At 36.9% G+C, this 27,821-nt stretch overlaps 4 protein-coding genes and 1 long non-coding RNA gene across 9 annotated transcripts; 1 reads left to right on the top strand and 4 right to left on the bottom strand.

The window, feature by feature from the left end:
- Positions 1-165: 165 nt before the first annotated feature.
- Positions 166-8,277, bottom strand: LOC140773833 (uncharacterized). 2 transcript variants are annotated; one of them, XM_073116598.1, is made up of 19 exons: positions 8,058-8,274; positions 7,901-7,981; positions 7,666-7,820; positions 7,283-7,396; positions 6,924-6,989; positions 6,405-6,488; positions 6,229-6,315; positions 5,763-5,854; positions 5,622-5,682; positions 5,275-5,334; positions 4,112-4,172; positions 3,318-3,425; positions 3,114-3,232; positions 2,483-2,554; positions 2,058-2,143; positions 1,760-1,856; positions 937-1,074; positions 740-866; positions 166-599 (listed from the first exon to the last, which is right to left on the bottom strand). In XM_073116598.1, the coding sequence occupies exons 1-17, from the start codon at positions 8,179-8,181 to the stop codon at positions 940-942; spliced, it is 1,602 nt and encodes a 533-aa protein (XP_072972699.1). In that variant the 5' UTR covers positions 8,182-8,274; the 3' UTR covers positions 166-599; positions 740-866; positions 937-939. The 2 variants fall into 2 exon arrangements, with proteins under 2 accessions (XP_072972699.1, XP_072972700.1); XM_073116599.1 differs by lacking the exons at positions 166-599; positions 740-866; positions 937-1,074 and having other exon boundaries at positions 2,058-2,136; positions 8,058-8,277.
- A 949-nt stretch (positions 8,278-9,226) lies between these two features.
- On the top strand, positions 9,227-11,180 carry LOC140773748 (uncharacterized). The gene is made up of 2 exons (XR_012106517.1): positions 9,227-9,476; positions 10,989-11,180. It is a non-coding gene; the product is annotated as an uncharacterized lncRNA (long non-coding RNA).
- A 1,436-nt stretch (positions 11,181-12,616) lies between these two features.
- LOC140774643 (indole-3-glycerol phosphate synthase, chloroplastic-like) lies at positions 12,617-19,014 on the bottom strand. Its single transcript, XM_073117720.1, has 10 exons — positions 18,780-19,014; positions 17,383-17,625; positions 17,124-17,300; positions 16,402-16,476; positions 16,236-16,280; positions 15,941-16,105; positions 15,171-15,249; positions 14,249-14,331; positions 14,052-14,120; positions 12,617-12,885 (listed from the first exon to the last, which is right to left on the bottom strand). The coding sequence occupies exons 1-10, from the start codon at positions 18,945-18,947 to the stop codon at positions 12,802-12,804; spliced, it is 1,188 nt and encodes a 395-aa protein (XP_072973821.1). The 5' UTR covers positions 18,948-19,014; the 3' UTR covers positions 12,617-12,801.
- Positions 19,015-19,552: 538 nt separating this feature from the next.
- On the bottom strand, positions 19,553-22,038 carry LOC140773953 (uncharacterized). Its single transcript, XM_073116747.1, has 3 exons — positions 21,712-22,038; positions 20,461-20,649; positions 19,553-19,998 (listed from the first exon to the last, which is right to left on the bottom strand). The coding sequence occupies exons 1-3, from the start codon at positions 22,021-22,023 to the stop codon at positions 19,921-19,923; spliced, it is 579 nt and encodes a 192-aa protein (XP_072972848.1). The 5' UTR covers positions 22,024-22,038; the 3' UTR covers positions 19,553-19,920.
- Positions 22,039-22,514: 476 nt separating this feature from the next.
- On the bottom strand, positions 22,515-26,771 carry LOC140774588 (serine/threonine-protein kinase D6PK-like). 4 transcript variants are annotated; one of them, XM_073117640.1, is made up of 3 exons: positions 26,458-26,771; positions 24,243-25,363; positions 22,515-23,597 (listed from the first exon to the last, which is right to left on the bottom strand). In XM_073117640.1, exons 2-3 carry the CDS (start codon positions 25,232-25,234, stop codon positions 22,718-22,720), a joined length of 1,872 nt encoding a protein of 623 aa, XP_072973741.1. In that variant the 5' UTR covers positions 25,235-25,363; positions 26,458-26,771; the 3' UTR covers positions 22,515-22,717. The 4 variants fall into 4 exon arrangements, with proteins under 4 accessions (XP_072973741.1, XP_072973742.1, XP_072973745.1 ...); XM_073117641.1 differs by lacking the exon at positions 26,458-26,771 and adding an exon at positions 25,866-26,329; XM_073117644.1 differs by lacking the exon at positions 26,458-26,771 and adding an exon at positions 25,945-26,329.
- Between the last annotated feature and the right edge of the window lie 1,050 nt (positions 26,772-27,821).

Here is a 27,821-nt window from a genome sequence, read left to right as displayed (position 1 = left end):
CTTTCATATAGGAAAGTAGGTTGCAAGAGAGTATGAAGAACGTGAGAGAGAACCGTTTTCGTAACCGTCACTGGCAGCGTTTTGTCTGTGACTGCCTGCTATTGGGGGGAAACAAAAAGAAAAGGTAACAATAGAAGGAAACCTTGAAAAGGAAAAAAACTGGAATTGGAAAGAATTGGAAAGAATTGAATAGAATGGAAATCCTGGTGACATTGGTCCTGTACATGCACAATAGATTCAGATGAGAGTCGACAAATAATAAATAAGATGATGATTGCTTGTGAGCCCTCACGATATTGCTTGTACACTATCTCATAGCTGTAATAAACGTTACCAGCAACACCCTTGATCATCTGCTCAGCTGCGAGATTTCCCAGAGCTATATTCGCACTAGTTTTAATTGGCTAGCTTCATCCTAGCTAGAATAAGTATTTGGTGGTTAGGATCATCAAAAATTCCCATTTGCTTGCATGCAGCATCAAGTATTTCTCTGGCTTGAGCCGAGTTGGCAGGTCTGTCGTCTTGAAATACAACTTCAAGCTAAAAATTGCATGGCCGTGGCTCATCTTTGGAAATAACTCGCAGCTAAAAATGAATATCTGCGCGTAATAGGGGAAATAGTTAGATATTGGTTCAAGATACAAATTTTGGGGGCCAGGAAGGTGTACAGGATACATCTGGTTTTCAGTCCTCGTTTTATAAAAATCAAGAGAGAACTTTACAAGAGAACTATTATTACCTGTACAAGCAACTTGGAAGCACGCTGTAGGAGTACAGTCTGCTACAGCCTATTCGAGAAGGTTCAACATCTTGGATAGGAAGTTAGTTGAATTTTTCTTGATAAGTTACAGAAACATGAGCGACTCCTATAAAAGTGAGATAAGCACGGTTACATTCCATTGCTGATAGTATAGGAACACAAACTCGAGTGCTAACCTTTTAGTCCAACGATCGAATCAGACGAGCTGCAAATGATCCATCTATATGATGCTTAACTGGATTAGAGGAATAGAAACCTTTATCTGTGATAAAATCAGGAGGAACATATCCATCCACACGTTGCAGTACGAATTCCTACAGTGCATAATACAACAATAAGTTACACATGTTGCAACATAATCAAATGCTCATCAGTGCTGGCTATGATATGAATGTCTAACTGACGTAATGTGCCCAGGACACTTAATGACTTGATGCTGGTATCGATTACTTCAGAAGTTACGGATAATTGCAACAAAACAATTACATAAAAGAGATAATTGTTATTGCAGATGCAGACATCATGCACTCTGAGGATGAAAATAATTAAAAGGAATTAGGCTGCATTTCTGCTGGAACTTATGACCGATAATCAAACATCCCATTAATCATATGATGTAGACTAGGATAAGCAAGCAATCATATGATGGCCTTTCCTGATGAGCTGACATTAAATATAAACTAATGATAACTAGATTAAGATGTGAGCATAGAGGACAAAATGGAAGTAGCTGATGATAAAGCATGAAGTTAGACCTTAGTAGGCTTAGTTATTGCAAATTATGCTGCATGTAAACATTGAAAGCTACATATATAATATAAGCGTATGCATATGAATATGATGGGAAGCAATGGCCACAATAACCCAATATCAGTTCAAAATAGATGTATCATATTAAGTCACAATCACAATGATAATTAGATGAATCTGCATGCTTGATGCTTTGACCCCAAAAAGAAAGAAGTAACATTCTTAGCTGGACCAAGGCAGGAACCATACTGGATGCCTACTAACAAATGCTGAAACCCTCTCCTCATTTTCTTCAGGATCTATGGAACAAGTACTGTAGACAAGTACCCCACCAGGCTTTACCAACCTATACATATGGCAAAGAATGAGACCAAATTCGAAAAAATGAAATTGAAAATTGATGATACAGACAAAATATAGGGTCTTTTGATAAACTCTTCTTATAAAAATATAGGGATCAAATTGAAAAATATTTAAAAGAGTGTTTTGATAATCTTTTCTATGAATCACTTGCAGGAAAGCATAAAAAACAATCAAGTCCGCTTACCCTGAAGCTGCATCAAAGAGCTCATCTTGCAAATACTTCAACTGCTCCAAATCTTCTAAATGCCTATTCCATCGCAAGTCTGCTCTCTTGAGGAAATAGAAAAAAAAGAAGAAAGAGTAAGTTATTGGTAGAAGATCATATGCATGAGAGAGAGACAAGCAAGAAGCTTGAATCTTTCTTCTCTTGAATATTTCAATTTTAAAAAAAAACTTCAAACTCCAGATAATGTTGAGCAAAATATATTGGGCTCAATGTGCACTATAAATGAAGATGAATATTTCTTACAGCTGAATAAATTTTTTTAAGATAAATATTATTTCTATATTTCTGAACTAGGACAAAATAATTTTGTCCTCATTCTGTTCTATATAATAAAAGGAAAAGAAAGAAGCTCACTTGAAACATAATGGTCAGTGAAAAAGTACCTTAGAAAGGACACCAAGTCCAGAACAAGGAGCATCCAACAGAACTTTGTCATACTTAATGGCACTTTTCTCCTAGAAAGACAAAGCATCATTATAACTGAACAAACAGTAAGACCATAATAGAATTTCTTAATAAGACAGGCAACTGCGCATAATTTCTTATTCAACTTAGTTGACAGCTTATTACTGTTAATGAACCCATGTTTCACATAAGCATGGGTATCAGAAAGGTTTAAACTATTAAGTGAGACGGTGCATCAAACAGGATATCTTAAAGAAACGGCCTTTTACTATGAGAAATTGAGCATTAACTGTCATATACGATGAGTCAATAATATACTGATATCTCATGATTGATTGTAAACTTGAAAATTGGTTGAAGCCCAATAACTGAAAGCATTTTGTAAGGCAATTCATAAAAGAGATATAACAAGATCTTAGAGCATTGCAAAAGCAGGACTACATACCCAAGCATGGAGCACCGTAACATAACTAAGAATAAATACCAAAAGATCACCATCCAGTAGAAAAGCAATGTATGACGGAAAATAAACTTCAATGTTGATTATCAAAGTTCTTACTCAAATAAATGGTAATGTTACTGGATGTATAAATTCCTACATAATCTTACAGCATATAAGCGGAGGTCAGCATGGATGGCAGTTATCACTTCATCAAGGTTATGTAATTTTGCTGTCTCTTTGAGAATTCTTAGACGACCTTTATTTATGTCAATTGCCCATACCATACCTGCATTACAACATGCCGAAACTAAAATTTACCATCTAGGTCAAAATATTCAAGGGGCAATCCATTGTCTAAAGAGAGACGTCACCTTTCCCTCTTAAACGTGAAGCCATGAATAAAGTCTTTCCACCAGGTGCAGCACAGCAATCAATGATAGCTTCTCCGGGTTGTGGATCCACCACAGACACCACCAAACCTGGAACCAAATGTTGATCCCTCAAGTATCAGAAATATGAAAGACTTGGAATTATTAGGGCTTCATTCATGTTAACATTCAGCAGCAATTGGCAATCCTTTGAGTATGCTAAAAACTTAATTGTAAAACACATATGTTAACACACAGTTAAAGAGAGTAAAGACCAATATTAGATAGGTAAAGGAAATGACAGGTATACCAAAGAATAAAGGTAGGTTATGGAACAAGTTTGGCAAAAACAGAGAATATGACAAAAGTTAGAAACAAATTAGTGAAATACAGTACTTCATTCTGCAGTATAAACTGACAATTACTGCAAAAGCATGTAAATATTAACCCAAAATTGTCATATGGATGTCCACTGAGTAAATATGTCATCTAGTGTCAAATCGTCAACAATGTATCTCCTTTGTTGATCATCTTAGCAACATCTCAAGTCCAATGAGAATGACATCATTTGGTAGTGAAATTAGCGAGCTAGAATGACACCACGTACACAACTTACTAAAAGTTCAATTAATTATACATCAACAATGAAGATATGGCTTTAGAGCATATGATGAAATTATGAGGAACATGTTGGACAGTGGTTTTTGTAGCTTTGAATTTTGTGTATATATGAAGTACTTCCAGACAATATCAATACCAAAGCAATTTTCAGAATCACGATGGGAAAGAAACCTCACCTGCACTCTCATCCTGAACCGAACACAGGCCTTCCTTCAGTAAGCCAGCTTGTATGACAGTCTGGATAGAAGGAAGGAGATTGAAAAACCGGCTGTCACTCATAGAACCGCATTTAAGAAAGAAACAAGAACTTAAAAAAACAGAATGACATGGTTATAAATATGCTAGAGCATGTACTTGGATACACATGCAAGATATGAAATTGAGTGCTGTCAGCTAGTATAAGAAGTGTGAGACCAATTGCCTTCAAAACTGGCATTCGTGCAGAGAATTGTATCTAGAACTTTAAGGAGGTAAATATAGAACATCACACAGCAAAAGCCATACTGCTAAAGAAGTTGGTAACCCATTAGACCAGGTGCATAATGGCAAGCCTTACAATGCTTAATTCAAGGAGGTCTTAACCTAATCCAAGTCCTCAGAAATAATATATTGGCATTTGCACATGCAAGCATGCTTCAGATGTAAGCTATCATAATGTTCTTTTTCCTCAGAGAAAAGTGGGCTAATACAAGTCAGATTTAGTAAATGAGAAATATCCTACGTGCTACAAAGACATGAGAATTCTGAGAAAGATGATTGCACATTCTGATGGATAATACAAACTCCGTGAAGCCCATAAGGACAATACAAGCTGTCATTCTGACTCATATCGAGTTTCATAGCTGATATCCCACAACTTAAAAGGTTGGAAAAAAAGAAAAAAAATTCTTTTATATGTCCGAAATCAGAATCCTAGATTACTCATTTCAACAAAGGTTCTCTTCTCAGCTCCAAAACAAAGTGGAGAAGACTGAGTGTGTTACGCTTATGAACATTGGTTTGCATGGGCTAACAAGAACAACAATACCAAAAGCCAAGCTGTTATTCCCAACTACTCAGAGCTGGTTACAAGGCCCCTTTATTCCATTTATCACTATCCAATGAGTGGTTCTCTTAGCGGTCCTTTCCTCCATTCAGCCCTAACCCGTGCATCATTTACTCTAGAACCCTAGTTCATGAATATATAGCTAGCTATAAGATATGTTTCCTTCCTTGCCAATACATTGCACAATCTTTAGCGAGCAAGTTATTTTATCATTCAAAGAAAAATGTGAGATATTCCACGATAAGAGAAAGAAATTAAATTAAAATTAAGTCAAAATACAATTGTTCTATATACCTGCATTCCAGCTTGAATGTGAACAAATTCATCCATAGCCACAGACTGCTCATAAGCAACCTGAATATAGAAAAAAAAAATCAATATTGTTACTCAGACTGAACAACACTGCACATCTTACTTCAGGTAAGCATGTGCACAATGTCCTAAAAGAGGCTAGAGAATAATAATTACCAAGACACTACAAAGCTTATCTGGCAAAGGTGACATCATAAGCAATTCACATTATATCTCTATATACATATACAAATATAGATACACACACACAAAAATTATGCAGTAAATGATAGATGTTGGCATATAAAGATTGAAAGAGTACATAAAGACAGTAAAGATAACCAACGCACCTTCAGATCTTTCAATCGTTTAACAAGATCTGCTATTGTAAAACCTTTACTAGTGTTCACCCTAGAATGAGAAGAGATTAGTAATCAGTTATTTTAGAATGCTAGGTTTCTATGAGACAAAGATAAGATACAACTTCAAACCTTAAACTAAAATAGGGATCACTATTGTTCCAGTTCATCAGTCTCACAGCTTCATCTTGTCCAAGAAATCTCACCCATCTCCTCACCATCCACTGCACAAAGAAATGTGTCAGATTTTCACATTGCTTGCCTCTTCTAAATACATTGTTAACCATGTAATCCTAGCACATGTAGCAAGTGCAATATAATTCCATCCCTGCTCAATCAGCAAGTTGACAGGGATTGTGCCCTCAAATAAAGCAGCCATGCTTCCCAATTTTTTTTAGTGTCTAAGAATAATAACTAATTTGTGTATTTGTGGTGTCCTCTATAAAAATGAACCTCTGGAATGATCTTTTGTAAGTACGTTATTAAGCTAGCGGAGAACCACTCCCCATTATCTTCCATACAAAAGCCTTTTGGTTTAAACTGGATGAAAGAGTGTGACTAATAGAAAATGAACTTATAATAAGATGTAAAGACTCACAACAGGATGAGAATGAATTATTGCAAGAGCACGTGCTTGGGCACGATCATCACCTTCTAAATTTGGTAGAGGGAGAGAATCTGTTTCCTAAATCAGAAAAGAAGAATGAAAGGCACATTTTTCAAGTTAATGCACTTTTAAAGATGAAATAGAAGAAAGCATATCATATACCACACCTTCAACAAAACTAGCTTCCGCAATATTCCATTTACCATATTGCCCGCACCAGGCCTTAGAGCTTCTTTTGCAAGCCTTACATTCTAAAATTTAGAAAGCTACAATCAGTTAATACATTGGGATTGAATAGTGCAACTTAGGCTGGAAAGAATAGTTAGCACCACGTATAATATTAAAATGGACTTTTAAACTAAAGAGCAGGGCATCCGTTTTACAATTAAGAAGAGTCTCAAAGGCAACAATAGATGAAACACTTAAAACAGTGCAGATTGTTATTTTTCAGTTCTGAACAAATGATTATTAAAAGATTATTCAGAAAACAAAACAAGAAGAGTTTGTGGCATGAAAACTGCTAAGAATATTTGAAGTATCACCCTGTTAGTATAGTAATACAAACTTCAGAAGTTTCCACCTCTCTCTGTTTCAATCAATATTCAGAACTTTTAATAGCATAAGAAGAAAAAAACCCTTTTATTCAACAAGTTTCACATAGAGAAGCAGTGCAAAATGAAAAGTACCTCATCAACAACTGCGTACGGGGGCATGCCTAGCTTGATGATCTCATAAAACCCAATTCGTAATATCTGAAATTGTTGAAATCCAATTGAAACAACAAAATTGAGATAAATGGTTAAATTTGATAATAGCACATATATGATATACCTAGATACATATTCCTAATATGATTCACTACATATGGGTAACCAAAAGATCCACTGCCAAGACCGACAAGCATTAGGATAAGACCATAAGGAACATGTGAGAACAAATTGACAAGCATAAATCACGCCTCATTTGGTGTTTATCAAAGTTAACTGCTAATGTAATGCCAATAAATTTGCACAGAAAAGTTGGGCCAGGCCAACAAAAGGTTAACCTGCAGTAGCAGTGGTTCCATGTCCCTAAACATCCTCTCCTCGTTACATAGCGACATGATAAGATAATCAAGATAGCGTCTCCAACGAACAGCCCCAGCAACGACGTCCGTCACCTAATAAAGAATGCTCAGCATAAGAGAACATAGATAATTTAAAGATGATTATCTTTACCAGAGTTAAAGCCAGAACTTATTTTTGGTTGCCCAAAACCCAAAAGTATCATCAGTTAAAATCAGCTTCCACGGCATCTATCTACATCAGTTTATTAAAATCTTACTCTAAGAACCAATAAGTAGACCATTCCAGCATAGAATTTAGATTAACACATCCCTATTACAAATATCTAACATACTAACAAATCACTACCAAAATTAATCAATACCAGTCTGATATCTCTGTCATCCAAATCCCTAGTGCGAAAACCGAGCGTCCTTTCCACATAACCCATCTCATTTTGAGCAGAATTCCTCCCCTTCTCATTCAAAAGGTCCGCAAATGCCCCACCTTGCTCGATCCTCAACAACCTCACCGCCGAAACTGTGAATCCCCACGAGACACACAAATTAGCTAAACTCATCAGCATCAAGAAACACAACAGAGGTCCCAAGAAAGATTACCTGCTCTGTGAGGAGAAACCTCCGAATTCAGCTTCCGGGTCTTCCCCCTGGAATCGAGAAGCCTCGGAAGTCGACTCCTCTCTTTCAAAACAAAGAACGAAAGAAAATATTAGAAGAAGTGAGGATTTCTAGGTGAGGCGAGTAGGAGAGGCTATACCCGTGGGGTTTTGAGGAATCCGAGCAGAAGCGGACTTCTGGGGAAGAGCTCGGTTGGAAATGGTGAGGTTGGAGATAGAGGAAGAGAAGCGAGATGGGGAGAGGAGAGAGATGACTCCCTCCATTTTTGGCTTTGCTTTCTTCTTCTTCCTCTCTCGCCCTCACATCACGCGAGAGAGATAAAGAGATGTGATTAAATAAATATAATTCTCCATTTGAACTTTGAAGCAGGAGGTGAGTGTGGATTAATGGAGATTGATAACATTGAAAGTCAACTATACGTGATACCAATTTTTAATAAATTTGCCAATTTATTAACGTAATAATAAAAATCATCAATTTTCATGAAACAAATCGATCTCCTTTTATAATCCAAGAATAATTTATAAATTATTTTCTAGTGATTTATTTATAGAAAAATGGTAGTTTTTAATTATAGCAACAGTAATTTAGTTAAAAACCCTAGATTAATTCGAGTTAGGTCAATTGGACAGCCCTATTAGTGAATACTTCCAAGATATGTTTGTGAATAAAGACTGCAGCTAAGTGATTAGTCTTACCAACTTATAAAGAAGGTTTTGGATTTATTTTTTATTTTTTATTTTTAACAAAAGGCAACTATCATATTGTTTCATGGAAACAAATAATATTAAAAAATAAAATTAAAAATAAAATAAAATAAAGGCTTTGACATGATAGATCAAAACCATATTAATGTTCTATTCTGACACATTAGTCATAAAAATGCTCAAACTTTTAAGGCTTTTCTAACAAAAAAAATTACAAATTTAATTCCTATATATATATATATATATATTGGGATTTTATATTTAATAAAATTCTTATAGCTTGCAAAAAAAAAAATGCCACCTTTTATCTAAAATAAGGGTAAAATGTTCTTATAGGGCATTAAATTTATCCGCTTATTTTTTTAACAAAATAATCTAACAAAAGAGGCATTTCAAAACAATTCTACAATGAAGAGGATCAATGTGTTATATAATTATCTCAAAAAAATAAATTAAAAAAATCTATATAGAATCTCTTACCCCAAGAAAAGGAGATATAAAAAAGGAAGAAAGGAAATGGCATTAACTGCCAGCTAAGCAAAGGACAGGTCAACCAAGGGATTCCCTCCAGCCTGTCGACTCCCTCTCTGGTCAAATCACTCCGTCCTCCCGTTCCGTTATCTCTTCTCCACCGCGTCCCGTTCCAACCCCCCTCTCCTGCCGCCGTCAACTCTAACGGCGACAACCGTGGCCCACGGCCCACTCAATTCCAAATGCGCTCCTCCTCGCTCCCGAATCCAATACCCAGATATTATTTTTATTTATATTTGATCTTAAATTCCTTTCCTTTTTCTCTCCTCTTTGCCTCAATCCGTCGTTCATCGCCGAGAAATAGAATCATAGTCATGTCGGTAAGGCGACATCGTCCTGTCTCGACTTGTGTGCTTAATTTTAAGATTTGGGTGTTCTTGATCTGTTCACGGGATTAATAGTCGTCGATTTGATCGCGAGTATTTGATTCATCTCATGGTTTTGTTTCGAGACTCATCCAATTTGATGCAACCGTTCTCCAAATTTTAGCTTATTCAAGTAGCAGATGGATTATGCTTGATGTGATTTCGTGATTTTTCCTGATGGTTTTGACTTCTTTTGAGCTACTGTGCATATTGGTTCGGAAGCTGGGATTACCTTGCCATATTAGAACTTAAAAGATAGCATTAATCTCATAAAAACTTAATCTTTACATGTAGCTTTGTTTTGTATCCTCGGATTTTGTGTCTATCATCTGATGGCCTACTGATGGTTAGTATATATATATATATATATGTCTAGCATTGCTGATGAATAGTGTGTAGTTGTTAAATTTATACTGGTGAAAATTTTTCTCTCTCAATTTGAATAGAGATATAAATCACTCTCAGAAAATTGTGTAATGGCATTCCTTTCCTTCCTTAGAAAAATCATATATGGACATGCATGATGGCATCATATTCCATGATATTGACCTTTTATTCACCTGAGTGTCTTAATCCCGCGTCTGAATTTCTGCGATCGAAGGTCGTATCATCACCAATATCTGTCATCTTGAAGTAATTATGTGGAAGAACATGTTGCCATAACCACATAAAAATCTGCAGAGTCCTAGCACTTAACCTTTTCCTTAAATCTCCCTGCTATAATAAATTCTATAAAGAAGGAAGTTTGAGATTACTTTTGTCAGTATGTGATTTCATAATAATGATTGATATGAAAGATCTGAATGAATAGGTGCCAACTGGTTAATTTTATTTATTAAGTAGGTAATGTATTGTGAAAGATCTGAATGAATAATTTGTCAACTGGTAATTCTTACTTATTAAGTAGGTATGGTATTGCCTTTATTCAATTGTGCATATTCTGCATGGAGGAGGTGAGTAGTGACCAATTTTGCATCCTCTACTTAGCTGGTTATCTTGAAATTCTTTTACAGCGCATTGTTAGAATTGCCATTAGGTAGTGTCTGAGTTTAGAATTCAGATTTGAATTATGTGTGATTGACACATAATTGCCAGCAGAAACTATGTATCTTCTTATTACATAGCTTCCTGCGTATTTGGATGGCCGCTGATGATCATTAGCAAGAGGTTCTCATATGTTTGTCAATTTTATGTCGATAGTCTGGAATAATATATTGTCATCTATCTTCTTGTTCAGTTATAGCTTTGCTCTTTTGTTTAGGCTAAATGAGAACTTAAAACATGTTAATGTACTCCATGATGGCATGGTTGACATTTCCTTAGCAAGGTTTTCGAGGGGCAGAGCATTATTCATGGAATAATCTGAACATATTCCGCTGTCCTCAAGCACTGTTTCTTACGTGGGCAGCTCTATAACTAAAGAACATGAACCATCATCAATGTTAATTTTATTGTGGATTCAAGCAGGACACCGGTAGACCTTTACCAAAGTTTGGAGAATGGGATGTCAATGATCCTGCTTCTGCAGAGGGATATACTGTGATATTCAACAAAGCCCGGGATGAGAAGAAGACAGGTGGCAATGCCCAAGGGTCTGACTCTCCTCGGAAGGAGCAGAAGGAAGAAAAAAGTGGAACTTATGCTCCCAAATCTAACTCAGTGAGTTTATCTCATTATTGGACAGTGCATTAAGTTTTAACTCGCCAAGTTATCTAGCAAAAAAGCCTTCATAGTTCTTACATAAGGATTCAAGATAAAGGACAATTCTAACTATTTTTGCATGACCATCTACTATCAGTTATCATTGTTAATTTTTCTTTTATTTATCTGCAGAAAAAATGGCTTTGCTGTGTGATACCCAATCATGCAGAGTCTTGAGGAGCACAAGAGTCTCGTGATTTGCAAGAATACTGTTGTGGCAATCCGTCAATTTTGTTACATTTTCTCAAAGGACCAAATACTTGGAGCTTCATTCTTTTCCCTTATGTTGTTTGTATAATGCTGAAGATGTAGTACAGAGGAAGGGCACTTATCCTTCTGTATATTTGTAATATGTGTATGTATGCTGGAGGAACTTTATGCTTTTACTTGGTAATTAATCTGATTTTGTCTGTCATATTGCTTCTATTGCAGCTTTGATCCCACCTGATGGTTATAGCTTCCTCTGAAGTAGTACTCAAGTATGTACCCTCTGTGAGCTACTCAGATTTTTTTTTTTTTTTTTTGTTCTTATTGCCAAATAGTCTGTCAATTTGTTTGCTAAATAAGTTTCTCTGTTTTTGAGCACTTGTTAAATTGAAAAATGTTGCAAGTCTTAGAATTATTGATACATAATGATCAAATAAATGTATTGCTGGTGCTGAGTTTCTGACTCTGCTGCTAGTCAGCTATTTTGGGTTTATTGATTCATTAGCTTGTCTGCATCTTTGTCTATAATCCTTGATATTTCCAACTCAAACAGATGGAAATCAAGATACATAGTGTTGATCAGAAATTGCCGGATGATGTTTGTTTGCTTATATTTGTGTCTGCTAACCTATCTAGAAATCTATTACAGGTAACCTTGTTGAGTAATATTGAACTATTTTCATTAATTAATAAGTGTTTTGCGTGTATTCTCCTGTAATATTTGCATTTCTACCCTCTGAATTTAGCATTTGCTTGTGTACTTATAAAAACTTAGGTTGTCACTTATACCTTCTAAAATTATTGGTTTTGCCTACTTTGTTATTATCAAAATAAAAAATATATAGTATATGATATATAATATATACCTGTAACCATATTATTGGAGGGGTAGTGACCATTTACAATAAAAATTTCTCAGTTTTAACATTCATTATTTTATGCTAGATACAAATATTTTGTAAAACGGAGTTGGTTCAACTTATATAGAATAGAAGGTGCGCATGAGTCTTATCTTAATAATACTAAATTTGAGAGGGTACACATAAATGAAGTTCCCTACAATGATATATTTGTAAGAAAAGCTTTATATTAAGCATCAGCGAGGTCCAATTTTAATGAATTCACTCATAATAAGTTGACCCTTTTTAACAACAATCAGCAAGATGGATCAAAATTCAATCAGAATATAGAGCATATTTCAAACATTATTTCCTTGATTCCAAAATTTCTATCAATAGGCTTCCATTTACAACATAAAAGCAAGCAAGAATGCCAATTTAACCATCAAATACCCCTCAAACGATAAATAATCCTGAAGCTTTCATATCGAATTACAAAAATGCGGCATGCTTTCAGTGAAAGTTTATCAAACTCATGAAGAAATGTCTTTACCAAAAAGTCCAGCTATTGCTCTACCTGGATCATCCTGTTTGATGAGGGATTCCCCAACCAAAACCTACATTAACAGGACCCAAAGGGTCCTCATGCAATTAGAGTTACAAAGATATCAAAGGTTGTAAAAGGAAACCATTGCCAGCAAAACAATTAAGGAAAAGCTTTTTTCACCCTGCAGTAAATCGGAACAAACTACCACTAACACATATACTTTTGGATATGATACAGCAGTAACTTTAACCTGAATCTAGTTTTCAAATAATGCTGCCACAACCTCTTTCATAACTGATCATTATAACGCAATATAATAAGCAGCAGAGATAAGATACGGGTCATAGTTCACTTTGTCTTATAATGCATAATGGCATTACTCATCATAATATATTGATATCTTTAGGTATCAATAAATCGTAGGAAAACCAAATTGGTGCTAAAAACACCCCATTCACATTCTGATCTTAGATACCTGTAGTCTAAATACTGCTTGAATTGCTCAATAGCATCTTCTAGCAAGTTATTGAGAATGGTGATCAATGCTGGTCAAAAGGAACAGCCATGAAGACAGCACGGAGTTCGCATAAGGCTTCTCGTGAAAGCAAATATGAAACTTAATTTTTGTAATGATAGCAAATCACATTCAGCTGCTTTATACCAATCTTAAAGTTCCAGGATGAAGGGTGATCAATAGTTCAATACATGCCCTTAATCTCTTCAACTCTACCTCTCCTTCCTCTGACCCATATTTATAACATCCTCTCCCTGGCCAAGAGATCTTCAACGGATACCCACAATGACATCCAAAGAGATGCTGACAATTTCAAACTTTAAATACTATATTTGTTTTTTTATATTGGTATTAAAACAACAGCTATTTATGTACCATAAAGATAAGAAAGTGGAACATTATCTGACTCCTGTTTATTTATTCCAGAATTATTGTTTGAGCTGCCATTTCCTATAATTTGACATAGATAGTAAATTTAGTCATCACATGATGTTATTTATAAAGTCTTCTTTTCCAGTTATAAGAATCATTGCCTTTTTCCAATCCTATCTCATGGTTTGCAAACAGGGTATATTGTTTCTGAAGCTTTGGATGAATATGTAATGGAAACTGAAACTACATGAAATAGTTTTCTATAACATAATCAGGAATGATGTTTCAACAATGATTAGATATTCCCCATATGTAAGGTCAACATAAATCCCGCATGCTTGGCGACTTACTGCTTTAACACCCGCATTTTGAACATAAGATATATCTTGAGGAGTAAACAGTCCAGATTCCCCTACAACCTGAAATACACATGATTTCTCTCAGAAGCTAAAACTGAAAGAATTCTACAAAACTACAGAAGATATCATCAATGCTGAATACCACCACACTTTGAGTGATATTGCTGATTCAGGCAAAATATACTTACAATAATGTCCCTTTGAGTGATAATGTCACCACGCTCTCCTTCCAAAAGCCTTTTGGTGTTTGAAATATCAACTTCAAAAGTCTCTGAGAACATCAAAATTGCTTTCAGGATAAATCTTCATACAGAAGTACTAATGCACTCCAGTGCATTCTCTTTTCATCTACTGCTAAGGTTATTAAATTTGGTTTCATTTGCCACAGTTCACCATGTACTAGGAAGAAATTGGACTGACTGACCACATTCTCACAAAGTTCCATTCAGACATGCAACTGCAGTGCTATGCAGACCATCATATTGCTTGGTTAATGATTGTTCTAATCAATACAAATTTCCTGAAATGAGGAACTTGAAATGTAACTTTCCAATTTTCCACCAGGACCACTGCCTATATTTGTGTATGCTGATTGTTGCAGCTGATGCCATCACCAACAACCTAAAATGTGAGCTAGTGGTTCATTTGGCCTTTTAATAACTTGGCTGGCTAAACCACACTAAAGGGTGAAAAAAAGAAAAAGGAAATAGAAAAGCAAAATCATGAACTATTAAGCATGCATTAGAGGTACATTGTAGGTAAATAATACAAATGAGCATGGCTGGAAGATTTCATTTTATGACATACTGGAAATTTTCAAGGAGCAAGCAGTTCAATGGTCTATATATAATCTTACTCTACCAAGGACATAACAGAAGTACAGAACAGCACCATAAAAAAAATAAAGGACATACCAATAATAAGTTAAAAACTACATAAACTGATTTTGATAAAAGTGAAAAAACATGAAATTAACCATTTTGATTTGGATAAAACAGCTGCAGGAACTTATTGAGCACATCTTACCACTTGTCCCTTCAGGATCCAATTGAAATGAGCATAGGGGAAACAATCATGAAGTAATACAAAATTACAAATAAAGAAGCATACCAAGGTTACGATTATTGATACCAATGAGCTGAACTCCCTCAATGCTTAACACTCGGTCCATTTCGCTTTCATTGTGCACCTTAAGTGAAAAATGATAACATGTGTTACTTAGAGCATAAGGACCAAAAATAATTGATGCAGCCAGCATTAGTTTTGCCAAATGCAGAAAAGAATAGTACACTTATAAAACTCATTTTTACAAGAGCAATATATGTCCAAGCACAAGGCTCAGGTATGATGATCCTAGGGACCAGGGAGGGCAAGAAGTCAAGACACTATGAGTTGGCTCAATTGTATTTCCTGAGAAATAGTATCTGAAAGTTCCCAAATGGTTGGAAGTTTAAGGAATATATCTGCATAATTATCTGCTCTTGTTCCAATTTCGAATCAATAATATTTCTATATATGGTAAAAATGAGAACTAAGCACTTTAAAGATGGTGAAATCAATAGTAAATGCCCTACCCCTAGAAAAACTAACTGCAGGAAGAAAGAAAAACAGAACCAACATGTTGGAATAACTCCTATATGATGACAAGCAAGTCATTGGGCTTGGCATCAGTTCCAAGCAATAACTACCTTATCCGTAGGCCCGTAATTTGAGAATTCTCCAACAAAATCAGGATTCTAACTAGAGAAAATATAATAAAGAAATTGGATTCATGTACTCTAGGAACTTAACTCAGTGTAAGATGTGTTCATAACAAAACCTATGTTTCCTATGTAAACCAAAATTGCAGCTAAATATAGACTGAGCCAAGGAAGCAAAACCTCAACCAAAACTGCTAGACCAAGCATGTTGCAGATTTTGGTAAAATACTTGATGTCAAGATCAGGCAACACAGCAGCAATTAGGAGGATTGCATCTGCACCTTTACACCGTGCATAGTAAATCTGCCAGGCATCAATAATGAACTCTTTGCAGAGTAGAGGGCACTGCAATCAAAAGCCCATATTTGAGATAACATATTAGACAAGAAAAGAAATTTTGTTGTGATACTCAAAAGTATGGGGAAACATGCAATAGTGCTGCAGACATACTAATTGTCAAGTCAATGAGACGGACCTTAACTCCAGCCCGGCGTATAGCCTCTAGATTCTCAAAACTTCCCTAAATTAAAGAAAAGATCACAAACTACTCAATCAAGTGAATGTTACCAGTGTTCAGTTTCTGCTTGGCATTCTGAACCACAGAAAACAATCAATTTACAATGTCTAAATAGAATACTTGCCTGAAAATACTTTTCATCAGTGAGGACGCTTAAGCATGTAGCTCCATTTTTCTCATAAGTTCTAGCTATATGGACCTGTTTTTGGTTTAATCGTTAGGTGGCAGCACAAGTTTATATAAAGATAAAAAGAATTACATAAGATGGGCATGAAAATGAACATGCTGCACCGAATAGCAGATCATAGCACAGTGAATAAAGAAGACTACAGGCAAAGAAGAATGATACTTCCAGAACACTTTTCTGAATGACAGCTTGCAAACCCACTCATTTCAACAAAAAAAAATATCTTTGGAAAGAGTTAACAGAATAAGTGAAGGTTTTATAATCCTGTCCGAGGTAAGTACCATACACACTGCTCCAATCAAGCTAAGGACAGCATGATTAGAATTATAATTTCATAATTGAACCAGAAAACGTCAAAGTGTTCCAATACCCTTTAGCTACACCTTTCGGGGTATTTTGCAAATAATATACTGAAAAGGTTTATTCATTATTCAGGAGACTTTGTTAGTGTACTGTTAATCAGTAATTCACTCTTGCAAAACAATTTATAGATCAATGTGCATGCTAAATATGTATAGGTCTTCACAACTACTTTATGTAATCTTCAAATAGATCCAACAATATTATCATAAAACGAAAAATGGCATAAACATATTAGACATGCTTAGCAATATATACATGAAGAGTGCATGCAACATAAATTCAACTTGAGAACTTACTGGATCAAAATCCTCCCGCAGAACTCCCTTGCTTGGAGAAGCCTTTTTGACCTCAGCTATCAAAGCAGGCATACCAATTCGATGATATGATGCTCTTAAAGCCCCGATGAAATCTCTAACAGGAGGAGCATCCTCGAGAGATTTCCTCAGCATGATTAGTGGTTTTCTCTGCTTTAACTGAGGAAAGGATAAAATAAATACATAAGTCCTCTATCATCCAAGAAATCAAACCTATTCACTTTTAGAGCTCTAAACATGCCCGTGAAACTTCTATCTCCTTGTCCCAGATTATTTTCTCTAGAATGTTTCGTGGAGTGTTTCCCTCATTTTCCAGGCGGAACTCGAAAGGGCCCACATAGTGCGTAGGAGGTCCTGTTGTAGGACGTCTTCTAATTTTTATTCCCTGCTTTGCTGCAGAGTCATCAACTGATTTCTCGACATCTTCTGAATTTGCAATGTCACCACTACTGGAAGTTACTGCAATTGTTGCATCTTTGGCCTCCTACAGAAGTAGATATGAAATATTATGATGTGTACAGACTACTAATATTCAAATAGTTGACATGACAGCCAAGTTAAAATCTGTACCATAAAATTATTTTCGCAAACATGGAGTCAAGTTACTGCCAGAACATAGATGGGTTTGTTGTACAGTATTCAGTGATAAGTCGTAATTCTATGAATCTCTTCTTCCTTCTTAGAATCTTAGGTCAAGATGATAAATGTTCCTATCTCTCCAACTACCCATAATCAAGTATTACCCCTAAAAGCTTATAAGAATCTTCCCCCAGCCCAATATAAATTCCAAAGTTCCAGATCCATGTAATTAAACAACCAACATTTAACCTTCCATCACGTTATGCAAAATTACATGCTAAAATTACAAACCGCTTTATGCTTTCAGGTCTCGAAGTTATAAATGCAAGGACTTGGCTAGGGGTGTAAACAAGGCTAGCTTAGCTCAGCTTGAAGTGCATAATACTTGAAATCGACCTTGGCTCGAGCTCGAGATGAGCTCAATAATGCAGGCTTGGATCGGCTTGCCCAAATACTGAGCCGGCTCTCGATTGCAAGTTGATGCAAAAATGTTACCTCCTTTAAGCTACTCAACCAAACGATTACAATATGTTTAGCGAGTATGGGACTAAAGATTCACCTAGGCATGCTGGTTAAAAAGGATGAGCTTTAACCGGTTGTGCTGCAGAAATCTAAATCTTACACGCACGCATATATAACATTACGGTACACATATATATCGAGCTAATTCGAGCTGAGCTCTCATTTTTTTTAACGAGCTCAAAAACCCAGCTCAAACACGGCTCCTTTAATAACAACCTGAGCCACTGACGAGTCGATCTCGAGCGGCTTGCGGGCCATCGAGCTTTTTTGACACCCGTGAACTTGGCCGACAAATTTACTAGCCAAGCATGCATAACATAACAAAGTTCAACAATAATGCTACTAAATAAAAGTAGATTACGATGACATTCACAATCCAAATTTTCTGCCTCAGCAGATCAAATTCCTGTCACAGATCAATACAAACTTACCCAAATCACCTAAAAGAAACGTAGATTTTGAAAGAAATCTTGCTAGTTCCACTATCATAAAACAATTTATCGATCACAAGATAGAAACTCGAGGGAAATAACCGACCTCTTCGGCTTTGATGCAGAAGAGAGGACTCGAATTCCTCCGCTCTCTATTCATCGGAAAGCCGAAGGCCGGATTTTTAGAGACTGGAATCCTCCGGCGTCTCACGACGGAGAGGCTTGGAATCGGAACCCTAAAGCTAGGCGCGGTTCCAATGCCGATTCCTTCCATCTCTCCTCCACCAACCAAGAAAGAAAGAGAGAAAGGAAGAGGACTACGGAGCCAGAGTTATCTTCTCTCTTAATACGATACGCTTGAGTACACGTATACGGTGTAGCCGATGGTTCGAGGGTTATTATGTTGTAGGGTTTTATTTGAGGTTTTCTAATTTAATTATATATATATATATATATATATATATATATATATATATATATATATATAATTAGTATATTAAACTGAGTGTACAAATTATCTATAGTCAACGTAAAATTATTTTGTTGTCAGATAGTACACATAATTTGCATATATACTATACACTAAAAATCTATTATTATTATAAATAAAAAATAGAAAATAAGTAAATTGCAAAAGTCTCATTTTGTTTAGTTGTTTTCCACTTTCATCATAGTTGGACATTGCATTTGATCTAAAACACAATGTTAACCATATTTATAGTTGTCAGCATGACTTTTGTGCTGATTTATTTATTTATTGACTGGAAAACTGAAAGCTTAAATAGCCAAATAGGTCATTATTAATTCATCCATAATTTGCATGCCTGTCAAAAAAGGAAAAGGAACAAAAAAACAGGAACAAAAAGGAGGCAGAGAGACTGGAACCCAGAATGAATGGATACTTAAACGTTAGAACAAATAGTAAGCAGATGTGATGAGCAGCTGCATCCCACTGATTAACTTTCCTATGAGATTACAAGAGAACAAAGTTATTATAAGAACAAAAGAAAGGCAACTTCTTGATTGTCAACCAAGATCCCCAGCTTGACCTCATATCTCAAAAAAGATGTCAGATGGTGTTCTCCAGTGCAAATTCTTTACAGTAATTCACTTCTTTGTAGTGTCTCTGAAACTTTAAGTGGACTTCAATAGATTATTACCACAGGATGTGGTCCAGTATTGCTTATCCAGTGGAGTGTTGTGTAAGATCAACAATGTCAGGTTGAATCTGAAGCATAGATAAAACTTTATTTTTGCTTGACGGTTTCTTCTACTCTTGAAAGCGCATCGGTGATCACATCAATTGTCCAGTCCTTCACATCCTCCTGCAAACAATAAGAAATATCTCCAGTTCAAGCCATCTAAATAAGATCTTACCTAATGAGATACAAATTGAATTGAGACCTATGACAAAAAACACTCTATAGCACTTGGATATCTACAGGAGAGAAGGTTTATAATCAAACTTATAGGAAGACATCTGGAGAGGAAAGGGGAGAAAGAGTTACATGAATACTGATGTTTTCCGTGATGCATCTAACAAAATACAGTTGCAATGAAATTTCAAACATGCATGCATTTGTTGCCTAGCAATATGTCTCAAGGGTTTAAACTGGACGAATTTACAGAGACCCACTCCTCGTATGATTTCAACGGTTTGGTAACTCCAGCTTGATGCAACAAAGAGAGAAAAAGAAGAAGAAGAAGATACTATAACTTAGACTTGCTAGAGAAGCTAGACATATAAAACAGGCAACTTAAAAGTAAAAAAATGGTGGCATGCTAACCAGATGTATTGGTTCTCCAGTTCTTATACGTGCATTTGGGCGAGCAAGCTTTGATTCGAAGGGAGTCCTTGGCCTAATTTCCTGGATCTCATCCCACTCTTCACGAGTTAGCATTCTTACTGTTCCTTGTTCAGGAGGTGCCTTCCTTATTTTGCGCTCCAGCCTCTCTTGAGCTTTCGATTCATCATACTACCAAAGAAACAAGCATGAAAAGAACATCGAATCAAGTATGTAGGAAACCATAATAAACACATGAAGAGGAAGTATTATCTTACTATTGCTCATAAGAACTATACCCTACCATTTGCCACCAGGCAAGGATAAGAAATGAGAAGAGACCAGATGAAAGAAGCAAGTGCCAAAGAGTAATTATACGATCATTCTTCGGTCAAAGTTTGAAACTAAGCACAGAATGATTAACTGCAGGAATAATAAGGATATACTTCACATACAATATACTTTAGTTTGATGGTAAAATCCTAACACCTGGCCAACTAGCATGCAGAAGGATCAATACCTAACCTTTTAAATAGGGAGCCACCAGAGAACTCATTAGAACGGATAGTTAGAAAATGTCATTAAACACTTGTCTTTTAAAGCTTCCTTCATTCTTTGTCCAGATAAGGACATAAGTTTCATATACTATTTAGACAATTAGAGACCACTTCTTTTATGTTGGCTATTCTGAAAAGCCAATAACAATGTGAAAATTTTGTTCTTGGACCATAAGATCCTGCTTCAAAAACAAGTGATTTGAGTTGCTAGAAATAGCCAATTGAATCCAAGGAAGTATGCCTACTTAAATGACAAATGTTGCACAAAACTATTGCAATTACACAAAAACCTAACTACAACATTTGGTGAAGACTGGAGAGTTAAGTATGAATTAGTAGTATCTACTTCCAATATGTTTTTTCATAAGTAGACTCCAAATCTACAGTCAATAACTATTTTAAAGAAGCATCTGGAACTAAAATTCCAGCCTTGTATATTGTAAATGCTGCAGTCTCAAGCATATAACTACTTTGTGTGCACATCTTATATGCAATCAGTCATCACTAATATAGAACAAGCTGACGGCATCGCCCGGTATTTCCATAAGCAGTTCAAGTATCAAGTGTTATTTTTTCTCATGGTTGAGATTTCTAACTCGACGAATATACATGCAGAATTCCAAATTTGAAAGGGGGGTATAAATGCAAAGAGAAAAAGATCAGACAGGGAGTTCCTGGATCGTCGAGTAGTACTAACCATCATGACGACCTTGGCAAAGAGGGCAATGGCCACGGCGGTGAGGACCATCGGCATGGAGGCGGTGTCCAGCCACGCGGCGGACTCTGGCGTCGCCACAAAGAACTCGTCGCGTGACGGGTCGCGCCGCCGTCGCCGCAGGCCCTCGCGAATCCCGATGCGCCACCGGAGCAAATCGCCCGGGGAATCGGGCGAAGCTGATCTTATCGGCCTTCCGTATCGCAGTATCGACCGGAGCATCTCCGATTTCTTCTTCTTTTCTCGGGCGAGGAGGAGGGAGGCGGAGAATAGCAGTCGAGTAGAATAGAGCATAGAAAGCGGGTCGGATCTAAGTTTGTTTGAGATATATGGTCGTTTTGCATTTCGCCACTTACATTTCAACCAAATTGGAAAATTTTATATATTTTTTCAGAAAATTTATAAATTTCCTCAGAATTAAGGACTTTTTTAAAATACGTCAGGAGGTTGTTTGCAAAGAGTTCTTCTGAGGATGAGATTTAGTCCTTCCTTGGTTGTGGTTTCTGCAGCTTAGCATGTTATATTGGAAATAAGATCATCTATCCTAATATAAGAGCTTCAACATTTTGAGTGAAATAATTGCATGGAATCCTCTCACTAGTTAATTTCATCAATAATTAGTTGGTATTCATGATTGTGATGAAATTTGAGGTGCAGTAAACAAAAAGCTCACCCTCTGTTGTAATATCTCAGCCTTGCAGAATAAGAATGTCTAAAGGGAGTTCATGAATGACCAGCAGAATGCAGCAAGAAGTTCATATCTAAGCAAAGATCTATGTAGATAATGATTAAAATATTTCAGGATTCGTCGTGGATTGCAAATTAAACTCGAGAAGTTCACTTGGAAACAACAGAAGCTAAGCTGCTGCTTCAGAGAGCTAAATATCTACAGCACAAACTCACCTAACATCTCAAAGATATTTAGCAACTAAGGGGAAAAAGGAGGATTTCACTTGATACAATAGGTTGCACTAGTTTGGAAGATTCACTAGAAGAAATCAAATTCTAGGTAGTTCTCAGAACCTTTCTGATTCTGATTCGCATTATGGGCAACTTTTCCAGCTTCTGATGGGGGTGGCCGCGGGGGTGGCTCAATCTCAACAGGCTTTGGTATTTCAGGAGGGCTGGCACATCGAATCAAGGCCCAGTTCACGCCCTCGAAGAATGGATGTTGTTTGATCTCCGTAGCCCCGCGCTTGTATGCAAGCCGTCGTTGTGGCTCCTTAACAAGCAAACCCCTTATCAGATCCCTAGCGGCAAAGCTCACGATTGGAGACTCAGGGAACCGCAGGGGCTGGCCGACAACGTTGAACAATGTAGCCCTATTACCTGAGCCTTTAAATGGAGTTCTCCCAAACAAAAGCTCATATAAGAAGATGCCAAAGGTCCACCAGTCCACCGCGCTCCCATGGCCCTCGCCCTTGATGATCTCTGGCGCCAAGTACTCGTGCGTACCAACAAATGACATAGATCGAGCATCAGTAGGCTCTGCAATGAGCTCAGGCAATGGGCTAACCTGGTGGTTTACAGCCTCAGATTTTGGTCTCCGGTCCTTCTTGGATTTGGAGGAGAATAGGCGAGGCCCAAAGCATGTGGTGGGAACAACACATGATGGCTGGATGCAGGACGGCTCAATGCATGTGGGCTGAACACAGTATGCTGAGTTGTTCTTACGAAATGGTTCGGCGTCTACATTGGAAGACTTGATCAGTGTAGGACTTACTGCACATCGAAGGGATAGGTCAAAATCGGAGAGCATGATGTGGCCATCCTCTCGAACAAGGACATTTTCTGGCTTGAGGTCACGGTATATAATTCCAAGCATGTGTAGATATTCCATTGCAAGGAGTATCTCTGCTACATAGAACCTGCAATTCAATAAAGAGAAAATCACAACAAGGTAGGCAAGAGATAATTGATTTAATTGAATTACTCTATGTCCATATGCTAGATTATCAAAGATTAAGCTGGTAAGAGATTCAAGTAATTCATGATTTTCAAAGAGGAAACAATTTACACAATAATTGTACAAAGTTCTTGCACTTCATCTAGTGATGCAGTTGGTTTGTCAGATGTAAAAAGGAGGCTATAGATACACTGCGATTAACATAATCATGGTAACAATATGCCTCAGAACTCATTAAATATACTTAAATTTGGCTTTTGCGTAACTATCAAAAGATTGACTTATAGATAATTCCATGGGTATTGACATCACAAATAGTCACATGTGCAGTAATAAGTTAAACGCTAATCCTGATGAAACTTTGTGATGCTAAAATTATCCCTAACAAGTATAAAATAGATTCTGTAGGCAACCAACACAAAGACTAAAGGTGTCATCACTGATCACGATACTGTAATAATTTAAAGGATTACTATACTGTTGCTACACCAAACAGTCTAGAAATATACATAAAACAAATTAGATGTTGAACATATTGAGCATCTAATACTTGTCACAAGGAAAAAGGTTTATTCTAAAGAAGAGATGGAGAAAGAAATAAACATACTTTACGGCTTGTTCTGAAAAGTATTTCCCCGGTTGTCTTTGCCTAAGGGTGTGCAGATCTCCCCCTGGACAGAACTCCATTACCAAACATGAGAATTTATCAGTCTCAAAGTGAGTATACAAGGTCGGAAGAAATGGATGATCCAGTGATTGAAGTATCTCCCTTTCAGTTTGAGCTCTTATCAGTTTCTTACGACTTGCCAAAGAACCCTTGTCCATAACTTTCATGGCGAAATAATTCCTGGTTCCATTCAATTCAGAGAGATATACACTACCAATATCTCCGCATCCCAATTTCTTTAGCAGCCTGAAATGGCTTAAACCGAGAACCCCATCTCGAGCCTGGACTGTTCGAATTGCTTCCCATCTCGAATCATTTGCTTTGTGAGGTTTAGTGATGCTGCTACCCATGCTACTACACAAGCTCTCGTCGCTAACATCACTACTTGTGCTGGGCGTGCACATGCTACTCTTTCCGCTTTCAACAAGGTCAGCTCGCTCACTTGCTGTAGCACTTCCGCTAGTTTTTGTCAGACTGCTAGTGCCATCACTAACTTTAGCAGAAACAAAGCTATCCTTCACACTGCTAAGCTCAGAAATTCTCTTTTCTTGACAACCAATACTTTCCAAGCTTGGAGTCTCATTCAATTGGATAGGACTTCCTTGTGCCGGCACATCCAAACTACCAGGGGAATGCAAGTCTTTAGGTTCTGAAGAAATGGCAGTCTTCAAAGGAACCTTGTCCAGCATACAATCAGAAGACTCCTTCTGGCAGAGATTTGGTTTTTGCTCCTCTAACACCTCCTTTACAGTATGCTGTGAGATTTTGTGGTTTGCCGATTTTGGTGATCTTTTGGGTGTAGCAGGATCTGACTTGCATGGTTTAGGAATTTCCAAAGGAGAAGGCTTACGTGAACATTGCTCTACTGCTTGGCTACCAGCAGTTTTCAGCCATTGTTCAGGGAAACTTTGAGGAGTAGCCTTTGACGCCATTAATTTGAGCACTGAGGTTTTGTCCCTGGCAGATTAAGCGATCCACATTTGCTCCATGCTTCCAAACATGTTGTGCAGCATACTACCACTGTTTGCATCCACCCCTAATGGATCAGCTAAATAGAGTCTCTGCATCAAATATAGACACAAACTAGGCTAAGAGAAAGAGAACAAAATTACTAATACGATGATAACAAGGTATGAAATGTAAAGAAGGAATAACAGTGAGATGCCATGATTATTGCGAACTTGTCAAAAGATTAGCACACAAGTAAGAGAGAGACCGGTCAAAGGATGATCATGTACCAGACTAAGAGAAGTCAAGCATATTTTTCTGATCTATCCAACAGCCAACACAAGCAACCAGAGACAGGAAAAAGAAGTGTCTGAGATCCAAAACAAAGATGTTTGATTCCTTTACCTAACTACTACGCCAATGTTTCTCTCTCTCTCTCTCTTTTTCTTCCCTCTTTCTATAGCCTATAAGCATACCAAACCAAAACACACTAACCGATATAAGACCTCTTGCAAAGAGAGCACATATAGCTCCTATTACGCAAAACATTGTATAGATCTAGCATAACAAGAGGAATTCCACTAAGGTGCCCTCTCTATGGAATAAAGAAAGTACCTGAAATAATGAATGCCGCATTAAAGCATATCAAGGTACATTCTTTCCACAAGAAATAGGAAGCTGGGCAATAACCCACCTAAAATAATGGACCTTTGATCTTAGGAAGAGCAAGATCCAGCCTGGATCGATGCATCCACGCAACTGCAGGCTGCTTTCTCTATGAAGGCAAACACCAATATCCAAAAGCATGTGATTCAGGAAAAGAATGTGGAGAAAAATGGATTAATGACTGGGGATCAAGCCATCTACATCAAAATGCAATCTTTCCCCAATCAAGAAGAAAGGCCCTTTCAGCATACATAGGTAGGAAAAGAGGGATAAAGATGGAGGAGGCCCCAATAGAAGGTGTTACTACCATGAAATCTAGCACTCAATCTACCCCAAAACCATCAAGATAGATCTGCAGAGAATAACCCAAAGACCAACATTGACCCAATGCAGTCAAAGAGAATCAAATAAAGGCAGACTACATGCAGCAAAAAGAAAAGTTTGCAGGGAAAAACATTTTAAGTAACAATAAAGATGCAAAAAGGAAATCTAAAAAAAAAAATTCCAGACAAGAACTGGGGGTGAGAGGCAAAGGAACTACCTTGGTTTGCCAAAGATGATACTTTAGGCCATTGCTGTGGCATATGTGAGACAGTTTTGCCTGTAGGCCAACACCTAGTATCCACAAAGAAGGGAAGGAGAGTAACAGGAAAAGGCAGAAGAGTGCAATGAAAACAACAGAAGAGAGGAAAAAAGGTGGGTCTTTTAATGGAAGATGGAGTTTGGTGTGTGCCTCATCACTACCCTTCTATTGAATTTATTAGTCATTTTTCTCTATGCGGGATGCACAAGGTCATGTAAAGAAGGGAAGAGTCAAAGCTAAAGCTAAGCTTTTCCTCCTATTAAATTTATCTCATTTATTTCTTTTGCCCACAACCCAAAGAGTCTGAGCCTACTGCACTACTGCAGTTGTGGTCCCCCACCTCCACACTGGTCTCAATGCTTTTCAAAATTTACCCCTCCAATCCCCAATATCTTAAGTGGAGTTCCCAATAGCAAACCCCACCTTTTAACCATTTGAGGCCAAAAGTAATTTTAAATGACACAACTACCCTGCTCATAGATTCTCTTGAAGATGCTCTTTCTTCACCAAAGGACCCCACTTGTAATATTTCTTGAAATGACAAAAACACCCCTCACCATCTTTAGTCACTCCTTGTCCCCCCCCTCCCCCCCCCACTGGTCCATGGCCCAATGCCTTTTTGGCTTTTGGATAAGAAGGCAGAGCTTAATACTAATCTCAGGGCCCAATGCATCCCCATTCTATGCCTTGGAATTTAGTTAATCCTTCTACTTGGAGACCTAAGAACAGACCAAACTTCGAGTATACCAGAGATAAGACTGTTAAATAATGAATTGATATAACAGTTTGAGTTGTTACATAATAACCAATAAAGTATATCATATTGTTTATATGCATTTTCACATACAGTCTCTATATATAAGATGGCCAATTAATTCAAAAACTTAAATTATTAGATAACAAACTAATAACATGTGTCATATCTTTAACAATATTAATAAAAATGCATGATCTCATCTTCACAGAATAGATAATACCAAGTACTAGTGGAAAGCATGTGATTCAGCTCAGTTTACATCAATGGCCCTTGGACACTTTGACCACACAGGCCTTACAGCCTCTTAACTACAATTCAAGAAGGGCAACTGGAGACCAGGAAGGAAGGAAGGGAGTCACCAATAATTATAAGTAGTTGCTATAGGATGGGACCATATATATAATAAAGAGAGATACTTGTGGAACCAATCCACCGTCTGAATAAGCTTCACATTTATTCTTATTTCTCCAAACTTGGTAATTCAATTTTATATTTTATATTCTAACTTTCTCTCTTATTTCTAAGTTTGAGAAGTCTGAAAAGAAAACTTAAATAAGTAAAAGTT

The sequence above is a fragment of the Typha angustifolia genome, chromosome 13 (assembly GCF_048772165.1).
Source record: "Typha angustifolia cultivar Huaian chromosome 13, ASM4877216v1, whole genome shotgun sequence".
NCBI classification, from domain to species: domain Eukaryota; kingdom Viridiplantae; phylum Streptophyta; class Magnoliopsida; order Poales; family Typhaceae; genus Typha; species Typha angustifolia.
The sequence above is the reverse complement of the archived record's forward strand: the minus strand, read 5'-3'. Positions and strand labels throughout refer to the sequence as shown.